This window comes from Rhinoderma darwinii, chromosome 7, assembly GCF_050947455.1.
Source record: "Rhinoderma darwinii isolate aRhiDar2 chromosome 7, aRhiDar2.hap1, whole genome shotgun sequence".
Classification (NCBI taxonomy): domain Eukaryota; kingdom Metazoa; phylum Chordata; class Amphibia; order Anura; family Rhinodermatidae; genus Rhinoderma; species Rhinoderma darwinii.
Window position 1 is genome coordinate 144,977,331 of NC_134693.1, and position 15,130 is coordinate 144,992,460.

Below are 15,130 nucleotides of genomic sequence, written 5' to 3' on the forward strand. Positions count from 1 at the left end.
TGTGAACGCGGCCTTAGTGCTCAGACTGCTGAGCTTTATTAGATGCAATGTGGTGTGCGTGTTCGGATTGCTAAGCAGACTAGGCTCTTTAAAATAATAAATGTAGCCCCCCCGACATGTTTCGCTGTCAACACAGCGTCCTCAGGGGATCAAAACGGGGCTAGTGAGCGCGCGTACAGATTGTCACTCCCTTTAAAGATTTCGATTTACATCACACTGGGTTCACCTGTGTGGGAACCAATCGGGGCTCTGTACAGAGATCGAGACTCCATATTGCAGAGTTGGCATATGAATTAGCCAATGTGGGAAACGTATGTGTGACCAATTGAGATGCGCCGAGAGCCGAGTGAGGGAATTGCGTCACGACTGGAGTCAGTCAGTTTTTCGAGACTTAAGTCAGTTTACGGCGCCTGCGCATATTAGACCCAGCTGGTCTTAGTCGATTTTAGCCTGAGTGGTAGAATATGCGCATGTCAGAGCTCTTAGAAAATAAGCGATGGATAAGTCCCCATACTGGAGAAATGACATGTATACCAACTAGCACAGAAAAATTGTGTATGACCAATTGAGGTGCGCGGAAAGCGCCTGGCACCAGCGTCACGGTTAGACTTAGTACGTTTTTATATATATATTGGCGATTGGACTGTCATGGCAGCGCATACTGAAGCCGGCTAGACTTGGCTCCGACATTTATACTAGTGTATATACGCATGTCTAGGTACTTAGAAAAATTAGATGAGAATCGGTGGCGCACGCGCTTATTAGAGTCTCGAAGGGACTTAGTCGATATTTAAAGTAAAAGTCTGGATATGTTAACGGCGCAGGCGAATCACATTCACAGCGAAACTCAACCAAGTACCGCGGGTGTCACGGTCAGTGCGCATGTCCGGGCAAGGGAAGTGTCTACCATATGTATGTGCCGTCTCTGCTGTAGGCCACGTGTGCGTTACTTCATTTACCACAAATAAACAAGGGACATGTCTTATCATACAATATATTGGTCTGTGATTTTTAGCTCCGTTGTCCAGACGTCTCTGAGGTGGAGTTTGGCATCGCTGGCAGGAGCTGAGGGGCTGCACGTGAGGTAAACACCAGGACAGCGTCCTCTACCTGCAGGGGAGTCCACTACACTCAATCACTGTCATGCAACCCACGCTGTATCTACTCTGATTGGCTCATTTTAGTCATGTGATGCCTTCACGTGATGTGGAACGTTCTACGCTACATCGCACGTCTGTCACTAGCCACGCCTTCTGATTTTTAATTTCCGCGTTGCTGGAAGTGTCTCCATGACAGCGAATTTCAGATGTCCTATTGGGCGCCTCTTCAGCCAATACCGGTTTAGCTGTGCGTCACTCGCTGATTGGTGCAATCGTTTCCCTTATGGGAGGGTGTTTTGATCACATGACTGCAGTTGTCCAATAGAGATTCAGATACCTGGAATTCAGTAGTTATTGGGTAGATCGGTTGCCTTGGTGACATAGATGCGGCCTGTGGCCTAGAGACGGAGGCCGTGTATAGGAACCTCAGCCGCGGTCCAGCTGCTTCACCACCCGGAAGGTAACTGGGGAGAACGGGGGTACGAGCGGAGCCCCGGGACACAGAGATAAGACACTCGGGCGGCACCGGGAAGCGGAAGTGTAAGTGTGGCCCCGCCCCATGACTGCTGCCCTGGTGACGTCAGTGGTTTGAATGGTTGCTGAGCTGGAAGAAGTGACAATCTGCTCAGGCTGCAGGTGAGTGACTACAGCAGAGACCGGGGATATGCTGGGAGTGGTAGTCCTACTGCCCTGTGTATACCGGAACTACAAGTCCCAGCGTGGCCCTGTCTATAGCCAGAGCTGCCGTCATCCTCGTGTATTTCACTATCGTGTGACTACAACCCCCAGTATCTGTACCATGTGAGACGATGCGGATGATGGGTGTTATCCTGTATTGTATCTATGGTAACGTCGTCCGTACCAGACAGTCTGGGTCGTAGATCAGGTGATTGCGGCGGATTTATACCGATAATGTGATCCTAATAATCGCCCGCAACGAACCCGACCTACAGAAAGTGATCGCCCATCCGACCGTCACAGACCAAACTGGGGAGAAGCCGGGGCGCTCGCCGCTGCGGGGGAGGGGAAGCCGCCATGATCAGATTGGAGCTTGGGGTGCGGCAGGTAACAGGTTAATTGTCTCATTCATAGACTGATCTCCCGGCGCTGCAGGTGACGGGCGGAGCTGGTTTGCCAGGCGGGTGATTCCTGGAATATATGACGCGCTGTGGCTCCGCCCACCGTATGTGACAGCGAGGAGTCAGTCATTGCAGTGTGAGCGGCGGAGTGTGCGGGGTTAATGCGATCACGGGGGATTGTTGGACGACGCTCCAGTCACATGAGCTGCTGATAGATCTGCCCGATCACTGCTGATCGCCGCTGACCCGTGATGAGAAGATCTCCCCGCTCCAACGTAAAACAAATGTAAACAATGAATATTGCCATTCACTGAAAACAAGCAGAGATCTTAAATGCTGAGTAACCGATGGCTGCAGTGCTGAGGCAGGACCTGGGTGTCCGCGGGGTCCCGGCGTCTCCCGCTGATGTGAACGGATCTTGCACTCCGGTGGTTTTCTGTTTGGCGCGCGGTGACCCGGGGAAGATGGCGCCGCTCTTATTAACCCCTTCTCTTCCACAGGGAACATGAAGGCCTTAATCCTGGTTGGCGGTTACGGTACGCGGTTACGACCTCTGACGCTCAGCGTCCCCAAACCTCTGGTGGATTTCTGCAACAAGCCGATCCTGCTGCACCAGGTGGAGGCGCTGGTGAAGGTAAGCGGCGCGGGCGTCGGCGGCGGGCGTCCTGTGTACAGTGTGACCGCATTGTCCTCTCTCCTCTGGGCAGGCGGGGGTTAATCACGTGATCCTGGCCGTCAGTTACATGTCCGACCTGCTGGAGAAGGAGATGAAGGAGCAGGAGCAGCGGGTAAGAGCTCGTCCGTGTGTCGTCCCGGGCGCCGTCCCCCGTCTCACTCTCCCCTTCTATCCCGACAGCTGAGAATCCGCATCTCCATGTCCCACGAGACGGAGCCGCTGGGAACAGGTGAGCGCTGGGGGGCCCACAGTATTGGGGGGCCGGTGAGCTATCGTGGATGGGGGTGCACTGTCAGTATTGGTGGGCTGGTGACCTGTCATGTAGGGGTGCACTGTCAGTATTGGGGGGCTGGTGACCTGTCGTGGTTGAGGGGTGCACTGTCAGTATTGGGGGGGCTGGTGACCTGTCGTGGATGAGGGGTGCATTGTCAGTATTGGGGGCCGGTGAGCTATCGTGGATGAGGGGTGCACTGTCAGTATTGGGGGGCTGGTGACCTGTCAGTATTGGGGGGCAGGTGACCTGTCGTGGTTGAGGGGTGCATTGTCAGTATTGGGGGCCGGTGAGCTATCGTGGATGAGGGGTGCACTGTCAGTATTGGGGGGCTGGTGACCTGTCAGTATTGGGGGGCTGGTGACCTATCGTGGTTGAGGGGTGCACTGTCAGTATTGGGGGGCTGGTGACCTGTCATGTAGGGGTGCACTGTCAGTATTGGGGGGCTGGTGACCTGTCGTGGTTGAGGGGTGCACTGTCAGTATTGGGGGGCTGGTGACCTGTCGTGGTTGAGGGGTGCACTGCCAGTATTGGGGGGCTGGTGACCTGTCGTGGTTGAGGGGTGCACTGCCAGTATTGGGGGGCTGGTGACCTGTCGTGGGTGTAGGGGTGCACTGTCAGTATTGGGGGGCTGGTTTCATGCTCCCCTCTTGCTGATCTGCAGCGGGTCCGTTGGCTCTGGCCCGGCAGCTGCTGACTGAGGACTCAGAGCCGTTCTTCGTCCTGAACAGCGACGTCATCTGCGACTTTCCCTTCGAGGACATGGTGCGCTGCCACCAACTCCACGGCAAGGAGGGCACCATCGTGGTAAGTTGTGGTCCCGTGTGAGGGGGTGGCAGGAAATTGGGGGTCACAGACTCTCCACAGATATATATATGTAATCAGGACCGTTCTATAGATTTCTAGGATTATATAATGAGAGGGGGAGGGGTTACTGAGCGATATTGTTATATTACACCCGGGATTATGAGAGGGGGAGGGGTTACTGAGCGATATTGTTATATTACACCCGGGATTATGAGAGGGGGAGGGGTTACTGAGCGATATTGCTATATTACACCCGGGATTATGAGAGGGGGAGGGGTTACTGAGCGATATTGCTATATTACACCCGGGATTATGAGAGGGGGAGGGGTTACTGAGCGATATTGTTATATTACACCCGGGATTATGAGAGGGGGAGGGGTTACTGAGCGATATTGCTATATTACACCCGGGATTATGAGAGGGGGAGGGGTTACTGAGCGATTCTGTCATATATCCAGGATTATTCTGTTTTTGATTAAAATTCTATAGATTATTCTAGATTATAACTGTATAATCTCCGCTCTCTGCAGGTGACGAAGGTGGAGGAGCCCTCTAAATACGGGGTGGTCGTGTATGACGCAGACAGCGGCCAAATCCAGCGCTTTGTGGAGAAGCCTCAAGTGTTTGTGTCCAACAAGATAAATTCCGGATTATACGTTTTCTGCCCGTCGGTGCTGGAGCGGATCCAGGTGCTCCTCCCCCCCGGCGCGGTCACATGGGGCGTCTGTCTGCTCCTCCCCCCGGCGCGGTCACATGGGGCGTCTGTCTGCTCCTCCCCCCGGCGCGGTCACATGGGGCGTCTGTCTGCTCCTCCCCCCGGCGCGGTCACATGGGGCGTCTGTCTGCTCCTCCCCCCGGCGCGGTCACATGGGGCGTCTGTCTGCTCCTCCCCCCGGCGCGGTCACATGGGGCGTCTGTCTGCTCCTCCCCCCGGCGCGGTCACATGGGGCGTCTGTCTGCTCCTCCCACCGGCGCGGTCACATGGGGGGAGGGTCGCACAGGACGGTTGTGGCTCTGCATTGTTGGGTGCTTGTTTGGGGGGTCTGGGGTGTTTGGATATTGGGGGGGGGGTCTGGGGTGTTTGGATATCGGGGGGGGGGGGTCTGGGGTGTTTGGATATCGGGGGGGGGGGGGTCTGGGGTGTTTGGATATCGGGGGGGGGGGGTCTGGGGTGTTTGGATATCGGGGGGGGGGGTCTGGGGTGTTTGGATATCGGGGGGGGGGGTCTGGGGTGTTTGGATATCGGGGGGGGGGGTCTGGGGTGTTTGGATATCGGGGGGGGTCTGGGGTGTTTGGATATCTGGGGGGGGGTCTGGGGTGTTTGGATATCTGGGGGGGGGTCTGGGGTGTTTGGATATCTGGGGGGGGGTCTGGGGTGTTTGGATATTGGGGGGGTCTGGGGTGTTTGGATATTGGGGGGGTCTGGGGTGTTTGGATATTGGGGGGGGTCTGGGGTGTTTGGATATTGGGGGGGGTCTGGGGTGTTTGGATATTGGGGGGGGTCTGGGGTGTTTGGATATTGGGGGGGGTCTGGGGTGTTTGGATATTGGGGGGGGTCTGGGGTGTTTGGATATTGGGGGGGGTCTGGGGTGTTTGGATATTGGGGGGGGGTCTGGGGTGTTTGGATATTGGGGGGGGTCTGGGGTGTTTGGATATTGGGGGGGGGTCTGGGGGTGTTTGGATATTGGGGGGGGTCTGGGGGTGTTTGGATATTGGGGGGGGTCTGGGGGTGTTTGGATATTGGGGGGGGTCTGGGGGTGTTTGGATATTGGGGGGGTCTGGGGTGTTTGGATATTGGGGGGGTCTGGGGTGTTTGGATATTGGGGGGGTCTGGGGTGTTTGGATATTGGGGGGTTCTGGGGTGTTTGGATATTGGGGGGGTCTGGGGTGTTTGGATATTGGGGGGGTCTGGGGTGTTTGGATATTGGGGGGGTCTGGGGTGTTTGGATATTGGGGGGGTCTGGGGTGTTTGGATATTGGGGGGGTCTGGGGTGTTTGGATATTGGGGGGGTCTGGGGTGTTTGGATATTGGGGGGGTCTGGGGTGTTTGGATATTGGGGGGGTCTGGGGTGTTTGGATATTGGGGGGGTCTGGGGTGTTTGGATATTGGGGGGGTCTGGGGTGTTTCGAGATTGGGGGGTCTGGATATTGGGGGTGTTTGGATATTGGGGGGGGGTCTGGGGGTGTTTGGATATTGGGGGGGTCTGGGGTTGTTTGGATATTGGGGGGCTCTGGGGTGTTTGGATATTGGGGGGGTCTGGGGTGTTTGGATATTGGGGGGGTCTGGATATTGGGGGTGTTTGGATATCGGGGGTCTGGGGTGTTTGGATATTGGGGGGGTCTGGGGTGTTTGGATATCTGGGGGGTCTGGGGTGTTTGGATATTGGGGGTGTTTGGATATTGGTGGGGGTCTGGGGTGTTTGGATATTGGGGGGGTCTGGGGGTGTTTGGATATTGGGGGGGTCTGGGGGTGTTTGGATATTGGGGGGGTCTGGGGGTGTTTGGATATTGGGGGGGCCCTGGGGTGTTTGGATATTGGGGGGTCTGGGGTGTTTGGATATTGGGGGGGTCTGGATATTGGGGGTGTTTGGATATTGGGGGTCTGGGGTGTTTGGATATCGGGGGTCTGGGGTGTTTGGATATTGGGGGGGGTCTGGGGTGTTTGGATATTGGGGGCGGTCTGGGGTGTTTGGATATTGGGGTCTGGGGGCTCTGTACTGAGGCCGCTCCTCTTCTCTCCGCAGCTGCGTCCGACCTCTATAGAGAAGGAGATCTTCCCGGTCATGGCTCAGGAGGGGCAGTTGTTCGCTCTGGAGCTGCAGGGTGAGGACATTGATGTGAACCATTTCCCAGCCAATCAGACGCCTCCTCCAGCCGCGGATTATAAACACGTCTCTGCTGTCGCTTCTCCGTTTTGTCTCAGGTTTCTGGATGGATATTGGGCAGCCCAAGGACTTCCTGACCGGCATGTGCATGTACCTGCAGTCCGTGAGGCAGCGACACCCCGAGCGGCTGCGCACCGGACCCGGCCTCGTGGGGAACGTGCTGGTGGTGAGTGCAGTGAAGGGTCACACCCGGCAATACCAATGGATTACTGCAGCGTCGTACCGGAATAAACCTCACCCACCCGCTGCGTAAAATAAAACCGCCAAAAAACCGCTCAGAATCTGACCTTCTGACCTGCGGTGCGTTATTTTAATCGCCATCGTGTCACTTGTATTTACGTGATCGCTGCTTTTTTCTTGGTTTTTCCCTATTTCATTTAATGAGCCGGTGAAACCAACAGAAATTGCAACTTAGAAAAAAAAAAAAAAAGATTACACTTACCCAGAACCCTCTGCTCCCTCGTCCAGGCACGACGCTCAGCCCATGTGACTGCTGCAGCCAATCACTTTTGTTTTTTACGTGCTATTTGCTGCAGCACGATTTGGTGCGTTTTTTTGGCCGGAATTGCCTGCGATGTCCAGGGCGGATACGTTGTGTGTGAACACGGCCTTGTGTATTCCCTGCGCCGGACACTCGGGGGCGCTCTCTCTTTCTCTCTCTCTTTCACATTTCTTTCTTTCTAGGATTCCTCAGCCAAGATCGGAGACAATTGCTGCATTGGCCCTAATGTGACTATCGGCCCTGGGGTGACGGTGGAGGACGGGGTGCGGATAAAGCGCTGCACAGTGATGAAGGGCTCCAGGATCCGTTCCCATTCCTGGCTGGAGTCCTCGATAGTCGGCTGGAGTTCAACAGTTGGACAGTGGGTGAGGAGTAATTCTGACCGGGTGGAGGTTGTGGATAATCCCATAATCTGTATCCAGGGAAGGTCTGTAGTGTAAGGACGGAGTCCAGGTCTCTGGTCTTCCTGAAAGTAGGATTCTTTCCAGTAGATGTAGGTTTAATCTGGGGGGGGGGGGGTTTATGATTGTTTTCAGCGAATGTAGGGTTAATCTGGGGGGGGGGAGGGGGGTTTATGATTCTTTCCAGTAAATGTAGGGTCAGCCAGGGGGGGAGGGGTCATGATTCGTTCCAGTGAGTGTAGGGATAATCTGGGGGGGTTTCATTATTTTTTACAGTAAATGTAGGGGCAGTTGGGGGGTTCATGATTCTTTCCAGTAAATGTAGGGTTAGTCGGGTTCATGATTCTTTCCAGTAAATGTAGGGTTAGTCGGGGGGTTCATGATTCTTTCCAGTAAATGTAGGGTTAGTCGGGGGGTTCATGATTCTTTCCAGTAAATGTAGGGTTAGTCGGGGGGTTCATGATTCTTTCCAGTAAATGTAGGGTTAGTCGGGGGGGGTCATGATTCCTTCCAGTAAATGTAGGGTTAGTCGGGGGGGGGGGGGGGTTCTTGATTCTTTCCAGTAAATGTAGGGTTAGTCGGGGGGGGGGGGGGTTCATGATTCTTTCCAGTAAATGTAGGGTTAGTCGGGGGGTTCATGATTCTTTCCAGTGAATGTAGGGTTAGTCGGGGGGTGGGGGGGTTCATGATTCTTTCCAGTAAATGTAGGGTTAGTCGGGGGGAGGGGGGTTCATGATTCCTTCCAGTAAATGTAGGGTTAGTCGGGGGGGGGGGTTCATGATTCTTTCCAGTAAATGTAGGGTTAGTGGGGGGGGGGGGTCATGATTCTTTCCAGTAAATGTAGGGTCAGCCAGGGGGGGAGGGGTCATGATTCTTTCCAGTAAATGTAGGGTCAGCCAGGGGGGGAGGGGTCATGATTCGTTCCAGTGAATGTAGGGTTAGTCGGGGGGTGGGGGGGTTCATGATTCTTTCCAGTAAATGTAGGGTTAGTCGGGGGGAGGGGGGTTCATGATTCCTTCCAGTAAATGTAGGGTTAGTCGGGGGGGGGGGTTCATGATTCTTTCCAGTAAATGTAGGGGCAGTCTGGGGGGGGGGGGTTATGATTGTTTTCAGCGAATGTAGGGTTAATCTGGGGGGGGGAGGGGGGTTTATGATTCTTTCCAGTAAATGTAGGGTCAGCCAGGGGGGGAGGGGTCATGATTCGTTCCAGTGAATGTAGGGTTAGTCGGGGGGTGGGGGGGTTCATGATTCTTTCCAGTAAATGTAGGGTTAGTCGGGGGGAGGGGGGTTCATGATTCCTTCCAGTAAATGTAGGGTTAGTCGGGGGGGGGGTTCATGATTCTTTCCAGTAAATGTAGGGTTAGTGGGGGGGGGGGGGTCATGATTCTTTCCAGTAAATGTAGGGTCAGCCAGGGGGGGAGGGGTCATGATTCTTTCCAGTAAATGTAGGGTCAGCCAGGGGGGGAGGGGTCATGATTCGTTCCAGTGAATGTAGGGTTAGTCGGGGGGTGGGGGGGTTCATGATTCTTTCCAGTAAATGTAGGGTTAGTCGGGGGGAGGGGGGTTCATGATTCCTTCCAGTAAATGTAGGGTTAGTCGGGGGGGGGGGTTCATGATTCTTTCCAGTAAATGTAGGGGCAGTCTGGGGGGGGGGGTTATGATTGTTTTCAGCGAATGTAGGGTTAATCTGGGGGGGGGGAGGGGGGTTTATGATTCTTTCCAGTAAATGTAGGGTCAGCCAGGGGGGGAGGGGTCATGATTCGTTCCAGTGAGTGTAGGGATAATCTGGGGGGGTTTCATTATTTTTTACAGTAAATGTAGGGGCAGTTGGGGGGGGGGGGGGGTTCATGATTCTTTCCAGTAAATGTAGGGTTAGTCGGGTTCATGATTCTTTCCAGTAAATGTAGGGTTAGTCGGGGGGTTCATGATTCTTTCCAGTAAATGTAGGGTTAGTCGGGGGGTTCATGATTCTTTCCAGTAAATGTAGGGTTAGTCGGGGGGGTCATGATTCCTTCCAGTAAATGTAGGGTTAGTCGGGGGGGTTCTTGATTCTTTCCAGTAAATGTAGGGGCAGTCTGGGGGGGGGGGGGGGGGGTTCATGATTCTTTCCAGTGAATGTAGGGTTAGTCGGGGGGTGGGGGGGGTTCATGATTCTTTCCAGTAAATGTAGGGTTAGTCGGGGGGTTCATGATTCTTTCCAGTGAATGTAGGGTTAGTCGGGGGGTGGGGGGGTTCATGATTCTTTCCAGTAAATGTAGGGTTAGTCGGGGGGAGGGGGGTTCATGATTCCTTCCAGTAAATGTAGGGTTAGTCGGGGGGGGGGGGGGGTGGTTCATGATTCTTTCCAGTAAATGTAGGGGCAGTCTGGGGGGGGGTTCATGATTCTTTCCAGTAAATGTAGGGTTAGTCGGGGGGGGGGGGGGGTGTCATGATTCTTTCCAGTAAATGTAGGGTCTGCCAGGGGGGGAGGGGTCATGATTCTTTCCAGTAAATGTAGGGTCAGCCAGGGGGGGAGGGGTCATGATTCGTTCCAGTGAGTGTAGGTTTAATCTGGGGGGGTTTCATTATTTTTTACAGTAAATGTAGGGCAGTTGGGGGGGGGGGGGTTTATGATTCTTTCCAGTAAATGTAGGGTTAGTCGGGTTCATGATTCTTTCCAGTAAATGTAGGGTTAGTCGGGGGGTTCATGATTCTTTCCAGTAAATGTAGGGTTAGTCGGGGGGGTCATGATTCCTTCCAGTAAATGTAGGGTTAGTCGGGGGGGGGGGGGTTCTTGATTCTTTCCAGTAAATGTAGGGTTAGTCGGGGGGGGGGTTCATGATTCTTTCCAGTAAATGTAGGGGCAGTCGGGGGGGGGGGTCATGATTCTTTCCAGTAAATGTAGGGTTAGTTTGGGAGAGTCGGGATTCGGAATGGGCCTCAGTTTTTCTGTGTTTTTCTTGCACGTTCATGGATCCCGGACGCTGCTCGTCTGCAGACATTACTATCGAGGGGTTTCCGGGTCTGCGCTCAGGTTTGCGGTTAAATGTTCAGTGTTTTGTCGTCGCAGGTGCGGATGGAGAATGTGGCGGTGCTGGGAGAAGACGTCATTGTAAACGATGAGCTTTACCTCAATGGAGCCAACGTGTTACCCCACAAATGCATCTCCGAGTCGGTGCCGGAACCCCGGATCATCATGTAGCGAGAGCAGCCGGCAATAGACTGTGGTATGAACGTCACGTGGAAGAAGCGTTACGTCCCCCCCCCTCCCCCGTGATCCTTAACCGTGCGCGCGCTCCAGTACCGCTCTGCAGGACCCCAGCGCTCACAATGTTCCCGTGCCTTCTCTACAGATGACGCTATGAAGATTGGGCACATCGCCCGCGCTGCTCTCTAATAATAAATGGGGCGCTGCCCTCTGTAGAGTTGGGGGGAGGGAGACAGAAGTGACTGCAGTAAATTATATAGTTGGTTCTGATCGGAATCAGGAAACCCTCCGCTCCAAATTGTGAGGGTCAATCACCACTGCCGCTCTTCGGGGGGAGGAGCTTCTCTGGTCCCGCCCTTTATTACTGATGCATTTTCCATTGGGAGTTTTCTTATAAAGACATTTTTCATGGCATTTCTGCTCGTTTATTATTCTCCGCCCGCCCCCTGACGCGACTCTGCCCGCCCCCTGACGCGACTCCGCCCGCCCCCTGACGCGACTCCGCCCACCCCCTGACGCGACTCCGCCCGCCCCGACACCGCCCGCCCCCTGACGCGACTCCGCCCACATCCATTACTGACCAGTTAACTAGCGGCACAGAGATTATGTAGTGCAGCCAATTGATTTTAACTATCGAGTGCCCGCCGCAGTCCACAAGAATCCACACACCAATGTACTGCAGCGGTCATCAGATTGATATGAACTATCGGTTGAGCTGCGGAGACTCGTCTGTGACCCAAGATGTCTGAAAGGGGTTGTCACTCCTGGAGAACTGATGAGCTGCACCAAATCCCACACAATTTTTGCATTATCTCCAGTAAGGGGGGGGCATTCTGGGGGCTGAGCACTGGTGTCCTTCCCTTCATATAACCTGTAGGTATACCCTCATGCCCTCTCGCAGCTCATACATCTTCACGCCATACCGCGCCCTCTTACCCGGCAGGTACTCGCGGAATTGAACCCTCCCTTTATAATGTACAAAGGACTCATCAATAGAAATACACGTCTCGGGGGTGCATGCTGGGAAAACCGGGCACTGGAACGGTCTAATAGGGGTCCAGTTTATACAAACAGTCAAAACTGGGGTCATCTCGGGGGGAGGGGCACAGCTCATTATCAGTATAATGGAAGAAGCCAAGTATTGCCTCATAACACATCCTGGACCTGGCCTTGCGGTACATCGGGGTCTGGTATAAGATGTCCGCGCTCCAGTAGGTCCTAATGGACGGCTTTTTCAGAAGCCCATGTTCATATGAAGTCCCCAGAACTTGCCCAACTCTGCTGCATCTACAGGGGTCCACCGGTGGGACTGGGCATAGAATGATGTGGGGTTCTCAGTAATATTCTGCTGGGCATAGAATGAGTCTGGGCGACCACGAGATCTATAAGTCATCAGTGACGACGTCCATCTCACCGAGCCCGATCAATGTGATCCCCGGACTGCCCGTGGACTCGGGGATTTGGGGCTCATAATTTCTAGTGTGGAGATCCAAATGGGCTCACTTCTCTCGTGGGCTTCAAGTGTGGTGGTCCTGGGACATCTCCTAGGTGGTCCCTCTCTTCATCACTAGATGAGGAGGTTGACAAATAAAAAAAGAGTCACCGTCTGACGAGTCTGTGTCGGGGGCAAGAAATGACCTTTGGGACATCTTTTTTATTATTTGTACGACACGTGTATTACGTATACAGCAAAAAACCCCCAAAAATCCCTAACAAAGCAATGACGCTACACCAAACGTTATTATTTAGAGAACAAGTGGACTTCCCTGACGCTAAAGCCGACTAGGGCGAGGGTTCCTGACGCTAAAGCCGACTAGGGCGAGGGTTCCTGACGCTAAAGCCGACTAGGGCGAGGGTTCCTGACGCTAAAGCCGACTAGGGCGAGGGTTCCTGACGCTAAAGCCGACTAGGGCGAGGGTTCCTGACGCTAAAGCCGACTAGGGCGAGGGTTCCTGACGCTAAAGCCGACTAGGGCGAGGGTTCCTGACACTAACCCTAATACTAAACTAGCTCAATAATAAAAAAAAAAAAGTTTTGAAAGTTAATTTAATAATTTTTTTTTGCTTTTTGTAAAGAAAAAAATAAAGAAAACAAATAATCCTCAGGGACCAAAAAATGTGGCCCTGAAGACTAAGAAGTGGTCAGTAATAGGAGATCACTGACCAAAAACGGGGTGACAAGGGGAACACGAGGACGAGGAGGAGGGGAGGGGGGGGCGACAGGTGTGGAAGTACAAAAAGTACGTTTTTTTTGAAGATTTCTTTGCATGATTCTCCATCGCCAACAGAGAAGTTCAGGGCGGGGCGGCAGGATGTGGGGTCCGGGGCAGGAAATGATGTATGCGATCCCTGCTATTGGTTAGCAGTCACTGACTGGGGCGGGACCACTGTAATTGGTCCCGGAGTATTGAGCTGGGATCGCGTGCGGTCAGAAACAGCAGGTATCGCAGCTCAAGCACGCGCTATTACTGAGCGGGAAGGGGTTAAATAAGTGGAACACGGAGGGGAGATTTACGCGGTCTCTGTATTCTGCTATTTTCTCCCAAGTGTCGGCTGAATCCCTGCCCCTCCCCCATACGTGCGCCCACAACCGGATACAAGATGGCGGAGGGGAATAAATCTAAAGACGCATCAGACACGGCAGATGGATAAATAATTTAATCCTCGGTTTTGTGGCCTCTCACGGGACAGATAGAAAAACGCATCTCTGCTGTAAACGGCGCAAATCTCGCAGCAACCTCCAGGGAGACGGCGGGGCGGACGTGAATATACGCAGCGCTCACACGTCACCGCCACAAAGAAGGAACGCGGCACACGTAACACTATAAAGCTGTAAATTCATCCCGATCCCGATCCGCGGGCCCGGCGGCGCTAGGGGGCGGGGGGCTTCTCGTAGTCCTCTACTCCCGTGACGGTGGCTTTACAGAAGAAACAGTCCTTGTTGTTCATGAGATGCTGATTGATGCACGCTCTGCAAAGGGTTAAAGCACAAACTTAATAGGTTGATGGAACAAGACGCGAGGATATGGCGCAGGGGGAGGAGTCACTCACTTGCAGGACTTGTGGGAGCAGGGTCTGAACACGGCAGAGATGGGGTGAGCGTAACAGATGGGGCACAGGTCTTCCTCACTGGTGGGCTGCAACATAGAAAGAAAGCAGAGTTATTACCCTCCGGTCCGGCACATCGGGGGTGCGGGTCCCTCGCGCTGCGCGGTCACAGGCCGGACATTAATAATGCAGAAGTCGCTTCCCAGGCGAGGATCACGTTCTGTACAGAAAACTATTTTTATGCCGATCTGCAGTAAACCGATCGCTTCATAGCAGGAGGGCAGCGCGTCCGTAAGAAGCGGGGGGGGGGGGGCAGGGGTCACAGACACATGAGCGGGGGTCTCAGACACATGAGCGGGGGTCACAGACACATGAGCGGGGGTCACAGACACATGAGCGGGGGTCACAGACACATGAGCGGGGGTCACAGACACATGAGCGGGGGTCACAGACACATGAGCGGGGGTCACAGACACATGAGCGGGGGTCACAGACACATGAGCGCGCGCGGGGGGAGGGGGGCACTTCTGCACACACCTGAGTGGTCGCCGCCGCCTGTTTGGACTCCTCGTTCAGGTGACTCAGCATCTTCTCCACTTTCCCGAGTTCCTCCGCATTAATGTAATCGGTGTCTGCAGAAAACAAAATCCCTTCAGTCCTAGAACATCCGGATTCCCATCATCCACTTCTAGGGTTCAGGGAGGCACAAAGCAGCTCGCGCCTCAGTCACCCCGATCATCGATCTGTACAAGTTCTGGCAGGTCGGGGGTTACAGACGCTGGAGATATCAGGAGCCGGACCCCGAGCTGTGTGTGTGTTTATGGTCAAGCAAAGGGCCAGACAAATCCCCGCTGCCCCCCACATAACTGCACCCCGACTTCTCACATACACCCCCTTTATAGGAGGCTCTGCTCCTTCACTTCAGACCGTGCCCCCCCTGCACCCATCATGACCCTTCTACCCGGTGCCCCCATGTTTTCTGGAGCGGTCCTGCGCCCCCATTTTCCTTGCTCGCAGGTCTACAGGAATCGGCTGGGACATGCAGTGAGGAGCTCTGGGTAATATGGGGGCCGGGTACTCACAGGCCTGCAGGGAGAAATGCTTCTTGTCAGCAGGGGGCTGCCCGGGCCCCGGGGTGTTGGGGTCCGTCTGTCCCAGCAGGTACTGGATCGAGC

At 54.3% G+C, this 15,130-nt stretch overlaps 2 protein-coding genes across 4 annotated transcripts; one reads left to right on the forward strand and one right to left on the reverse strand.

The window, feature by feature from the left end:
* The first annotated feature begins 1,442 nt into the window (after nt 1-1,442).
* LOC142656956 (mannose-1-phosphate guanylyltransferase catalytic subunit beta-like) lies at nt 1,443-11,322 on the forward strand. Of its 3 annotated transcripts, none has more exons than XM_075831996.1 (10): nt 1,443-1,560; nt 2,680-2,813; nt 2,887-2,967; nt 3,036-3,084; nt 3,791-3,933; nt 4,464-4,622; nt 6,678-6,756; nt 6,857-6,984; nt 7,503-7,685; nt 10,771-11,322. In XM_075831996.1, exons 2-10 carry the CDS (start codon nt 2,685-2,687, stop codon nt 10,900-10,902), a joined length of 1,083 nt encoding a protein of 360 aa, XP_075688111.1. In that variant the 5' UTR covers nt 1,443-1,560; nt 2,680-2,684; the 3' UTR covers nt 10,903-11,322. The 3 variants fall into 3 exon arrangements, with proteins under 3 accessions (XP_075688111.1, XP_075688109.1, XP_075688110.1); XM_075831994.1 differs by having other exon boundaries at nt 1,444-1,736; XM_075831995.1 differs by lacking the exon at nt 1,443-1,560 and adding an exon at nt 2,229-2,465.
* Nucleotides 11,323-13,758: 2,436 nt separating this feature from the next.
* LOC142657438 (E3 ubiquitin-protein ligase RNF123-like) lies at nt 13,759-15,124 on the reverse strand. Its single transcript, XM_075832468.1, has 4 exons — nt 15,038-15,124; nt 14,493-14,587; nt 13,959-14,044; nt 13,759-13,878 (listed from the first exon to the last, which is right to left on the reverse strand). The coding sequence occupies exons 2-4, from the start codon at nt 14,541-14,543 to the stop codon at nt 13,779-13,781; spliced, it is 237 nt and encodes a 78-aa protein (XP_075688583.1). The 5' UTR covers nt 14,544-14,587; nt 15,038-15,124; the 3' UTR covers nt 13,759-13,778.
* Nucleotides 15,125-15,130: the final 6 nt, after the last annotated feature.